General features: G+C 51.0%; 1 protein-coding gene across 1 annotated transcript in view; it reads right to left on the bottom strand.

Annotated features, from left to right (window-relative positions):
* Nucleotides 1-2,511: 2,511 nt before the first annotated feature.
* Nucleotides 2,512-11,016, bottom strand: part of ETV6 (ETS variant transcription factor 6) — a gene marked incomplete at both ends in the record, with an annotated part of 226,247 nt that continues 217,742 nt past the window's right edge. Inside the window, 3 exons of the mRNA XM_080705208.1 lie at nucleotides 2,512-2,617; nucleotides 7,487-7,587; nucleotides 9,463-9,605. Coding sequence (XP_080561334.1) covers nucleotides 2,512-2,617; nucleotides 7,487-7,587; nucleotides 9,463-9,605 — 350 coding nt within the window. The remainder of the gene's footprint in view (nucleotides 2,618-7,486; nucleotides 7,588-9,462; nucleotides 9,606-11,016) is intronic.

Raw genomic sequence — 11,016 nt, 5'->3', positions numbered from 1 at the left:
GAAATAAAGAGTATCTGGAGTTAGCATCTCTCTTTAAGTGGCCAAAGGTGACGCCTGAGTCGTACGTACTCTCCTAAGGTATTGCTTGGGATACAGAAATCCTTGGGGTAAGAGAGAATTTTCTGCCAAAATTCCTCTGCAAGAATCTTTGAACAGGAAGGGACTGCGCTCTTAGAGAGATGTCTACCTCTGTGAGCGGAATGAGCCGTCCTACTCTCAGAGAAGAGCGACGGCACGCCCCAGTTTCTGATCTTAGAATCACGCAATGGGCCAAAGTAAAAAGCCCACCTACTCTGCAGCTGTACATTTGGCGGCTCCCACAACACAGCAGGCCTGTGCCGTAATCCACCCATTTGCAATGTGCGACGCATCATCACAGAAGCTGAAAAATATATCGCAGAACCTTCTTGAAAGGCGTCTATGGCACGCCGGGAGCCAGAGAAACTTGCATCACGTTCAAGCAGACTGAGAGCAAACCCTCTCCCGGGAGGCCGACCGCCTCACACGGAAGGTCCCTGAGCCCCTGGAAGGCAGCGCTGGGGAGGTGTGACGGAAGTGCACGCTGGCCGCCACCCGTGGCCCGGGCAGGGGCAGGGGCAGGGCCCGACTGAAGAGCCCGGGGCCTTGGAGCCATGGTCATCACGCACAAGGCCAGGGTCCTCCTCAGCGGGGCCCAGGCAAGAGGAGCTCTGTGCCCAGCTCAGAGACGCCTCCCGACACCTCTGTGCCCGGCTCAACTCAGAAGGGCTGGAGGACAAGCCTGGGCCTGGCGGTGTTGGGGGCACGCTGTGCCCAGAGAGCTGGGAGACGCTCACCCGGCAAGGTAGGGGAGCCCGAGAGGAACGGGGAGGGCTCTGCAAGGCAAGGTGGGGGAGCCCGAGAGGAACGGGGAGGGCGCTCTGCAAGGCAGGTCTAAACTTCTGGGTTAAAAACGACCCAACTCCAAATATTGGATGTCTGAAAGTATATTGGAAGAGTCAATCAGTTTAGATTGGCTAGAAAAGAAAAAAATGTAAAACAGTTTTCTAGAAATAACCGGTTATTATCAAAAGTACGAAGGGATGGTATTACTCTTGTCTCATAAGACACTAATGACCTTCTTTTGAGGGAGAAAAAGAGCCACGAACAGGTCCTCTCTGAAATACAGCAATGAAGAAACAGTGCATCTGGGGACTCCCCAATCTCCCCAGGCTGGGCAAACACTGGCTGAGTGGGTGACTTGGGGATCCTCCGCTTACAAGTGTTCCATGTTCTGTGGGGACAAGGAAACTCTTTTTTTAAAGGCTTAGAATTAGCTGGGTGTGCTGGTATAGGCCTATGGTCCCAGTATTTGGGAGGCTGAAACAGGAGGATTGCAGGTTGGATGCCGGCCTAGCAACATAGCGAGACTGTAAGCAACCTAGTGAGACCCTGTTTCAAAACAAAACAAAACATCAAAAAAGGGCTGGGGTGTAGCTCGGAGGTAGAATGCCCCTGGTCCCCAGCACAAAACAAAATAAAAATAAAAAAGGAACACGAAAAAGGAAGAATGAATGAATGAGGGAGGGCAGGAAACCGACTACAAGGTGGCCTTTGGAACGGAGCAGCTCAATGGCCAGTTTCAGACAAAGGCCCACTGCAGACTGCTTCCGCGTGGCCTCTGCCCACACGGGGGGGGGGGGGGGGGCTCTTTCCGCATCTTCACAGCGCAGCACTTTCCAGCTAATCGGAGCTGCGGGAACCTTCCAGGTGGCTGGACGGCCGCATCTGCTCGTCCGCCTCCGCCGTGCGGCTCTCGCGGCCATCAAGAGGGCCCGCCGGAGCCCCAGGCTCTTCCCGGAGCCCCTCGGAAGGGTGGCCGAGTGCCGGGCTGCGGGTCCGGCTCGGCACCGCGGACATGGAGCACCCAGGTCGCTGACTCTGCTTAGGGGCCTACGATCCCCGGGACCCTGCGAGAGGCTGAGCGTGGCGTGTGACGGGGCAGGCAGGGAGGGGCACGCCGGGACGGGCGGGAAGGGCAGGGGCAGGGGCGGCGCACGGTCGGTCTCCTTCTCACAAGATCGTTTTTAAAAGCATCTTTCTTTTTCCCCTCCAAGACCCAACTGCTGTAGTAACAAACCTGACCACGCATCACAAAAGAAGAAGAGGAAGAGGAAGAAGAAGAATGAAACCTCATCTTTTCTTCAAATATTCTCTTTCCTGACCAGCTGGCTGTACTTTCTGAAATTTGCAAAAAAAAAAAAATATATAAAACCATATAACAGGCATATATTTCCATAGGAAAACAACCTCTGATGTCTCCCCTATACTGAATGATGAAAAGCCAAACCGCATGTTCTTATAAAAACAAACGCAACATAAACACCCTGGGACTAACAATCGTGGGAGGAGAGGGTGCGGAGTGACAGGTGGAGGGATCAGAGCAGAAGGAGACGCGCCCCAGTCCGGCCCGGCCCGCTGGGCGCCCCGGGGAGCTGCGCCAGGCTCCTTGGTCTGGGAGAAGCCGTGCTGCCGTCCCGGGAGCGCGGGGCCTCAGCACTCATCCTCCTGGTAGATCTGTTCATCCAGCTCCTGGGACTCCAGGTGCTCCAGACGGTCCGTTCGGCCGCTCATGATCTCATCCGGAGTTTTCATAAACCTGGCGAGTGGGAAAAGGAGGGTCCAGAGTTAGGCCTGCACTCGCAGCTCCAGCACGGAGCCAGCCCTGTCGCCTTACCCAGCCGCAGAGCTCCCGAGCCCACGCAGGGATGCTAAGCCGTGCAGGCCAGCAGCGTGCCCTTCCTCGGGCTGCCTGCAAGGAGGGAAAGGCCGTAAAAAGGCTGGAGCATCGCCAATGGAGAGAGCGCCTTTGGAGCTGGGCGGTTACTGCAGGGCCACAGGCGGGAGACTGGGCACAGCTCACTTCTCTGGGTTTCTAGTTTTCGAGCGTTAGATCTGACAAAGACCCACAAGAGCTATATATATCTTTCCATTCCAGACTATGAGCACAGGGCACCAGATTATTATTATTTGTGGTACTGGGGAATGAATACAGCTACATCCCTAAGCCTTGTTTTATTTATTTATTTATTTATTTATTTATTTATTTATTTATTTATTATGTTTTGAAACAGGATCTCACTAGATGCTCTGAGTCTCACTACTGGCTGAGGCTGTCCTCAAACCCATGATCCTCCTGTCTCAGCCTCCCAAGTACTGAGATTACAGGTGTATAACACCATGCCCAGCTCAGGGCATGGTATTCAAAACTTGAATTTAACTTGAAGGATATAATGAAATGTTAAATGGTAAATTTTAATAACTGGGCAACTTAATGGGACTCTTGGTAAACAAGAAAGACAAATAGAAGCCATTCACCCAAAGTTCCAGCAATGAATCCTCACGGGGGTCTACCTTCCTTTGCAGCCAGGGTACACAGTGAGCCTCGTCCGTCTGTCTAATTCACTTGGTAAGCCGGGCGTGGTGGTGCACGCCTGTAATCCCAGTATTTGGGAGGCTGAGACAGGAGGATTGTGGTTCGAGGACAGCCTCAGCTACTTAGTGAGGCTCTTTGCAACTCAGTGAGACCCTGTTTCAAAATAAAGAATAAAAAATAGTGCAAGGGGTATTCCATCCCCAGTACTGCAAAAAAAAAAAAAAAAAAAAAAAAAGTCCACTTGGCAATAAACCAGTGACAATGTATCACCCAGGACTGATGGGGTCCGGAAGGTGTCCCAGTTGCAAACGTTGGGTCCTTATGGCAGAAATGCCCTTTCCAGCCTGCTCTGCGTCTGCGCACAGTCCCTCTCCATCCGCTCTGTCCTGCACCAGATGAACTACGTGAAAATATACGTTTTCTCAGCCGAGCCTGGTGACACACGCCCATAATCCCAGTTCTTGGGAGGCTGAGACAGGAGGATCGCTGGTTCAAGGCCAGTCTCAACAACTTAGTGAGACCTTGTCTCAAAATAAAAAGTAAAATAGGGCTGGGGGTGAAGCTGAGAGGCCGAACCTCCTGGATTCAATCCATAGTAAGTAAGCACCATAAAACAAAACAAACAAACAAACAAACAAAACAAAGCAAAGCCAAGCTACAAACCAGGCTCAGGTCTCGAGCTCTGTCCGCATCCGGGACCCCTGACTCCTTGCACTGTGTGCTCCGTGTCCCGTGTCACCGTCAGAGCGGATGAACGTGGCAGTCCACACTGAACCCACCTCCCCAACACCTCCATTTCTCATCCGTCTTCCCCTCCAGTACTGGGATCAACCCAAGCCTGGAGCATGCGGGGCGCACTAACTGAACCACCCAGGCCCCTCAACACCCAACACTAAGAATGTCTACCGAGCAACTCTTCCACTGATTCCACACCGGGTCTTAGACCAAGAAGCCGTCGCTTCGTAGCAAGTTAGACTTCTACCACGCGTGTCCTCAAAAGCGACTCATCGCTCCCTCGCTGAGAGCACGATTCTTTTCTGTTGCTGAAAACCTGTGATTGGAAGTAGACATATCTTCCAATTACTGCTGATTTCCTCTCCTGTCCATCATCGCTGGACTCTCTCAGGAGCTGTGACTGCGGCATCTCCCGCCTGTCTGCTGCGTTTATCCCACAGCGGGCGCTCCTCCCTCGACATCTGAAGTCACTAAGGATTCCTCTAGGCCAGCTCCACCGGGCCCGGAAGCTACCCCTTTCTTCTTTTGACTACCTTGTCACTGTGTCTTTTCAACACCAGGCTTGTCATGAAGCATTCATGAGTACCCTCCCTAAGGTATAAGACAGAGTTATAGAAAACGCAGCCTGCATCAGGTGTGCTGGCAGGAGGATCGCAGGTTCAAGGCCAGCCTCAGCAACGTAGTGACACTCTCAGCAACCTAGCAAGACCTTGTTTCAAAACAAAAATATAGCCGGGCGTGGTGGCGCACGCTTGTAATCCCTGTGCTTGGGAGGCGGAGACAGGAGGATCGCGAAGGTTTGAAGTCAGCCGCGCTGGCTTAAGAGACTCTGTTTCCAAAAATAAAATAGGTCTGGGAGTGTAGCCCGGAGGTAGAAGGGCTTCCAGGAACCCCAGTACCACACACATACACACACACACACACACACACCAAAAACAAAAAAACAAAAAATAAAAACAATAAACATAAAACAAAATATAATGCTGGGTGTGATGGTGCACGCCTGTAATCTTGCTACTTGGGAGGCTGAGATAGGAGGACTGCAGATTCAAGATGAGCCTCAGCAACCTAGTGAGACCCTGTTTCAGAACAAAAATAAAAAGGGCTGGGGGTAGCAGGCGTGGTGGCACACGCTTGCAATCCCAGTACTTGGGAGGCTGAGACAGGAGGATCGTGCAGATTCCTGCCAGCGTCAGCTACTTAGTGAGGCCCTCTGCAACTCAGTGAGACCCTATTTCAAAATAAAGAATAAAAATATAGGGCTGGGGTTGTAGCTTGGAGGTAGAATGCCCCTGGCTTCAACCCCTACTACCAACAAAAAGACAATGAAACAAAACACAAACAGAGTCCAATCTGGGAATTTCTGGCATCGAATACTGGGAAATGTAGTTCCCAGGCTTCTAGCCCCTGCAACACAGAATGGGGTGGACCTGGGTCCCCCCAGATCCAGCACAAGGTGTGACTTGGATGTGGGAGGAGTCGAGGGTGACTCTAGTGTGAAGAATGCTTCAAACAGTGGTGATGCCACTGACAAATAACAAGAATTCTGGGTGGAATTCTAAAATGTTAGGTCTCTTTGAAAGTATCATGTTTAGAGTACTATAGTGATAGACAGACAGACAGACAGACAGACAGACACACACACACACACACACACACACGTACAGGGGAATGAACCCAGGGGCATTCTACCTCTGAGCTATACTCCCAGCCCTTTTTATTTTTTGTTTTGAAAGGAGATCTCCCTAAGTTGATGACAGTCTTACTACTTGCTGAGGCTGGCCACAAACCTGCGATCCTCCTGTCTCAGCCTCTCAAGTACTGGGATTACAGGTGTGTGCCACCATACCTGGCTCTTCCTTAATTCTCCCTAATTCTTTTTTTTTCTTTTTTTTTTTTGGTGGTGGTACTGGGGTTCCTGGAAGCCCTTCTACCTCCGGGCTACACTCCCAGACCTATTTTTACATTTTTATTTGGAAACAGGGTCTCTTAAGCCAGCACGTGCGGCTGGCTTCGAACCTGCGCGATCCTCCTGTCTCTGCCTCCCAAGCGCGGGGATTACAAGCGTGCGCCACCACACCCGGCATCCTTAATTCTTAAAGTCACAATTTATGTGGTAGGACAAATGGCTGGAAGCCCTTAGCTGTGGGAATTCTGAAAAAAGGAATGTCCAGTGGTTTTCATATTGTTCTATGAAGCATTGTAAGAAATACACTTTATATCCTGATACACACACACACACACACACACACACACACACACACACTCCTGACACAGAATCTTCATGAATCAACACTTTTTTTTGTTTTGTTTTGGTGGGACTGGGGTTCCTAGAAACCCTTCTAAGTCCGGGCTACACTCCCAGACACCTATTTTTTTTTGTTAATATTTTTTATTTGGAAACAGGGTCTTCGAACCTGCGCGATCTTCCTGTCTCCGCCTCCCAAGTATGGGGATTACAAGCATGTGCCACTGTGCCTGGCACCAATCAACACTCTTACTTCATGTGGTATGGTGCGATATTTTCAGGCCTATCCTATGCTCGTCTCTATTTCATTAACAAAATACAGTTGCGAATGGCCCATTACATCTGTTTCATGACTCACTCCGGGTCACCACCCACAGTTTGACAAGCACTACTCCAGAAGGTCGCTGACAGGGCCGGCAGCCCGCGAGTCCAGGGTCAATGCTTTACCACTGACGACGGGTATTCTGATTCCTCTCTTTGTACCCGACTTAAGGCCACAAGATACTCTTTGGTCACCGCGGTATTAGTATTAGTATTAGTATTAGTATTAGTATTAGTATTAGTAGTAGTAGTAGTAGTAGTAGTAGTAGAACTGGGGATCTGAACCCAGAGACCTTCTACTGCCAAGCTACACCCCCAGCCCTGTTTTTTTTTTTTTTTTTATTCTTTACCTTGAAACAGGGTCTCGCTAAGCTGCGGAGGGCCTCACTACGTAGCTGAGGCTGGCCACAAACCTGCGATCCTCCGGTCTCAGCCTCCCGAATGCTGGGATTACAAGCGTGCCCACCATGCCTGGCTTCACCCCAGTATTTTGAAGGTGAGTTAGACTGTGTTTATTTAGTTTTGCCTTCACCACAAGACAGACATAAATAACAAAAAAAAATTTTTCTGACTAAGCCTGCTCTGGTATCTAATTTAATATTTGCAATAAAGGCTGTGAGTACTGGCGAGGCAGGCAGAGATCTTAGCAGTCCCCTCTCCTTTAAAGAAAACAATGTCCTCTGAGGAGGAGGAGGGGGAGGAGGAGGAGGAGGAGGGGGAGGAGGAAGAGGACGAAGAGGAGGAGGAGGAGGAGCAGCAGCAGCAGCAGCAGCAGCAGCAGCAGCTACCTGAACAGGAGCCTCTGCCCCGGCTCCTTCCTGATGATGTTCAGCTTGTAGTAGTGACGCAGGGCTCTGGACATTTTCTCATAGGTCATATTTGTTCTGTTCTGTTTGTTCAAAGGAGGAAGAGAGAGAAAAAAAATCACAAAGAAACAATGAATGAACCACAGAGAAGGGAAGGGGCGCTATTAAAACCAAAGTGCTGGGCCTGCGGTGGACTCTACCCGCTAGTGGCCTCCTTCCCGGCTCTTCGCTCCTACCCTTTGGGGCCGAGGGCGCCCCCTTTGTCAGCAGGCCCCGGGCTCCAGCTGCTAAAGCAACCCCGGCACCTTCCGCTCTCCTCTCCGGAGGCTGCCTGTGCCGCCCCGGCTGTTTGCTGAAGCCCTGCCCCTGCCGTCTCTGGCTCAACCTTCCCTCCTGACCCGCATCTTGTTTCCTTGACCTTTCCCCAACTTGTTTCTGATCTGTCATTTTAAGGAAGAGACTTGACATTTTTTGTTTAAGTTTCCGTCCTGGCTGCAGGAATCCGGCGTTGCTGACCCCGAGCTGTGGCCTCACGTGGGGATGCCAAGCGTTTCTCCATGACTCACAGGCCTGAGTGTCCGTCAGCGAGGCCGGGCCATATTTGGTTGTGGCCGGCATCAGGGCTGTCTCCCGGAGGCCCTGGTGGAGCCCAGCTCCGTGTGCCACCACCTCTCGTGCTCTCTGAGCTGAGGCTGTGTGGCCACGGTGCCTCGGGCCTGGCCTCTGACGGACCTATCTGTCACCTGGCTGGATCACTGGTCTTTGATTTTTTTGTGTGTGTGTGGTACTTGGATGGAACCCAGGGGCATTCTACCTCCAAGCTACACTGCCAGCCCTATTTTTTATTCTTTAATTTTTATTTTTTTGCGGGTCTGGGGATGGAACCCAGAGGCATTCTACCTCCAAGCTATACCCTCTGCTCTATTTTTTATTCTTTATTTTGAAACAGTGTCTTACTAAGTTGCGAAGAACCTCACAAAGTAGCTGAGGCTGTCCATGAACCGCGATCCACCTGTCTCAGCCTCCCGAAAGCTGGGATTATAACCGTGCACCACCATGGTCGGCTTACTCTTTAATTAATTAATTAATTAATTAATTTGTGGTACTGGGGTTCCTGGAAACCCTTATACCTCCGGGGTACACTCCTAAACCAATTTTATATTTTTATTTGGAAACAGGTACTCTTAAACCAGCGCGGCTAGCTTCGAACCTGCGCGATCCTCCTGACTCCGCCTCCCAAGTGCGGGGATTACAAGCGTGCGCCACCACGCCCGGCCTTACTTTTTATTTTGAAACAGGGTCTTGCTGAGTTGCAAAAGGCCTCAATAAGTAGCTCAAGCTGGCTGGGAACTGTGATCCTCCTGTCTCAGCCTCCCGAATGCTGGGATTACAAGCCTGCGCCACCACGCCTGGCTCGAGTGTTTGCTTTTTATATCTGCACATTTGAATAGTTTTCCTAATGACTTAAGGCTGTAAATCTCACTTCCCCTTCCTAGTTTGAAAAACTGTAAGGCAACCAAACCTTTGGTCCTGATTTCTTGTAAAGATTTCTTTGCGGGGAGGGTCAGAAAAGAAGTATTTTCCATGTAGAAATGGACTTGGGCGAACATGGGAGTTTCCAAGTGAGTGGGGCATACATCGACACTGTGCCAGAGGGCTCCATGAGTCAGCGCTCACACTTCCCTGTTGCCCAGCTCCTGATGACGCGGGCTGGCAGGGCCGGCTTGAGGGCAGGGGCGTGGAGCGAGACTCAGAGGCAGGCACGGCATGGAGACGCTCCGAGTTCCTGCGCACAGAGCACACGAAGCCCATGGACAGAGGCGTCTGTAACTATTCTCTACCTCTGCACCTATCTGATCTTTTGCTAAGTAATTATGCACAGACGCAGGAAGCGGGACAGGCTGTGGCCCTCCAATCCTGGCCCCCGTTTACAGAGCAGACACCTGGCGCCCGTTTACCTTATGGTTCCCCCAGAGTCGAGCAAGTCCGTTGGGATCCACTATCCGGAATATTTTGGATTCTTTGTCCTCCCATCGAATGAAGTTTTCGTACCGGCTGTCAGAAAGCAGCTGATAGACGTAATCCCAAAGCAGCCTACAGTCTGCAGAGAAAAGAAGGAAAACAGCGCCGAAAGTGTTTCTTGTTAGCGGAGCATCATGGGCATGCCCAGAGTCCCAGCACGAGGGAGGCGGAGGCAGGATGATCATAGGTTCCCAGCCTCAGCAACTTATCAAGAGCCTATTTTTAATTTTTATTTTTAAAAAAATTTTTGGTGGTACTAGGGATGGAACCCAGGGGCCTTCTACCTCCAGGCTATACTCCCAGACCTATTTTATATTTTATTTGGAAACAGGGTCTCTTAATTAGCTAGCTGTGGCTGGCTTCAAACCTGTGCCATCCTCCTGTCTTAGCCTCCCAACTACGGGGATTACAAGTGTGCACCTCCACACCCAGCAAGACCCTATTTTAAAATGAAAAAATAAGCCTGGCATGGTGGCACATGCTTGTAATCCCAGCATTGGGGAGGCTGAGACGGGAGGATCGTGGTTTGTGGACAGCCTCAGCTACTTAGTGAGGCTCTCCACAACTTAGTGAGACCCGGTTTCAAAATGAAGAATAAAAAATAGGGCAGAGGGTGTAGCCTGGAGGTAGAATGCCCCTGGGTTCCATCCCCAGCCCGCAATAAATAAAATAAAATAAAATAAAATAAAATAAAATAAAATGGAGCTGGAAGTGTTACTCAGAGGTAGAATGCCTGGATGCAAACCCCAGTACCATAAAAAAAAGAAAGTGTTTCTTGTTAACCCATTAATAAGAATCAGGAAAAGAACTTCGTCTGGACTGACTAAACTCTTCGTTTTACAGAGAGGAAACTGAGGGCCAAACAGCGAGGCTGTGCTGGAACAGTGTGGCTTTGGCCTGGCAAGGCTTAGTAATCACTGGGCAGCCAACTCTGACCACAGAGGAAGACAGCGTGACCCAGGAAGAGAAAAAGACGTGTCCGCGCTGGTGACCCAACCTGGAACTTGAACAAGGCCACGTGAATGACAGGGAGGCCTGGCCTCGCGGGGCCATGAGCAGGCAGGGAGGGGAGCCACGCCGGGAGCAGCCTGAGTTCCAAAGAGATGGGCGGGGCGAAAGGTGGCCGGGCTGAGAGGTTATTGGTGGTGGTGGGTGCTGAATAGATAAACATGAGAAGATGAGCAGGCCGGCACTCCTTAACAGAAGAGCAGCGAGTAGAGAACTTGGGAAGGGAGCAAAACGCCACAGCCCGGCAGCGCCGACTGTGGGCCCGTGGCCAACAATGTTCCCAAAAGAAACACAGGCCTTCTCGCCCTACCACGCTGCGGAAGCCTTTATCCTCAGGAATCCCGGGTAAAAGGGACGCAGGGCGTGAACTCACTTCCCCGCTGGTGGAAGCGCTGTTTGAGCCTGTGCTCAGGTGACAGGTGGTCAGAGACCCATGTCTGGTAAGGGACTCAAGAATGGTCCCAGTACTGGGCGAAACCAAG

The sequence above is a fragment of the Muscardinus avellanarius genome (genome assembly GCF_963383645.1).
Source record: "Muscardinus avellanarius genome assembly, chromosome: 11".
Lineage (NCBI taxonomy): Eukaryota > Metazoa > Chordata > Mammalia > Rodentia > Gliridae > Muscardinus > Muscardinus avellanarius.
The sequence above is the reverse complement of the archived record's forward strand: the minus strand, read 5'-3'. Positions and strand labels throughout refer to the sequence as shown.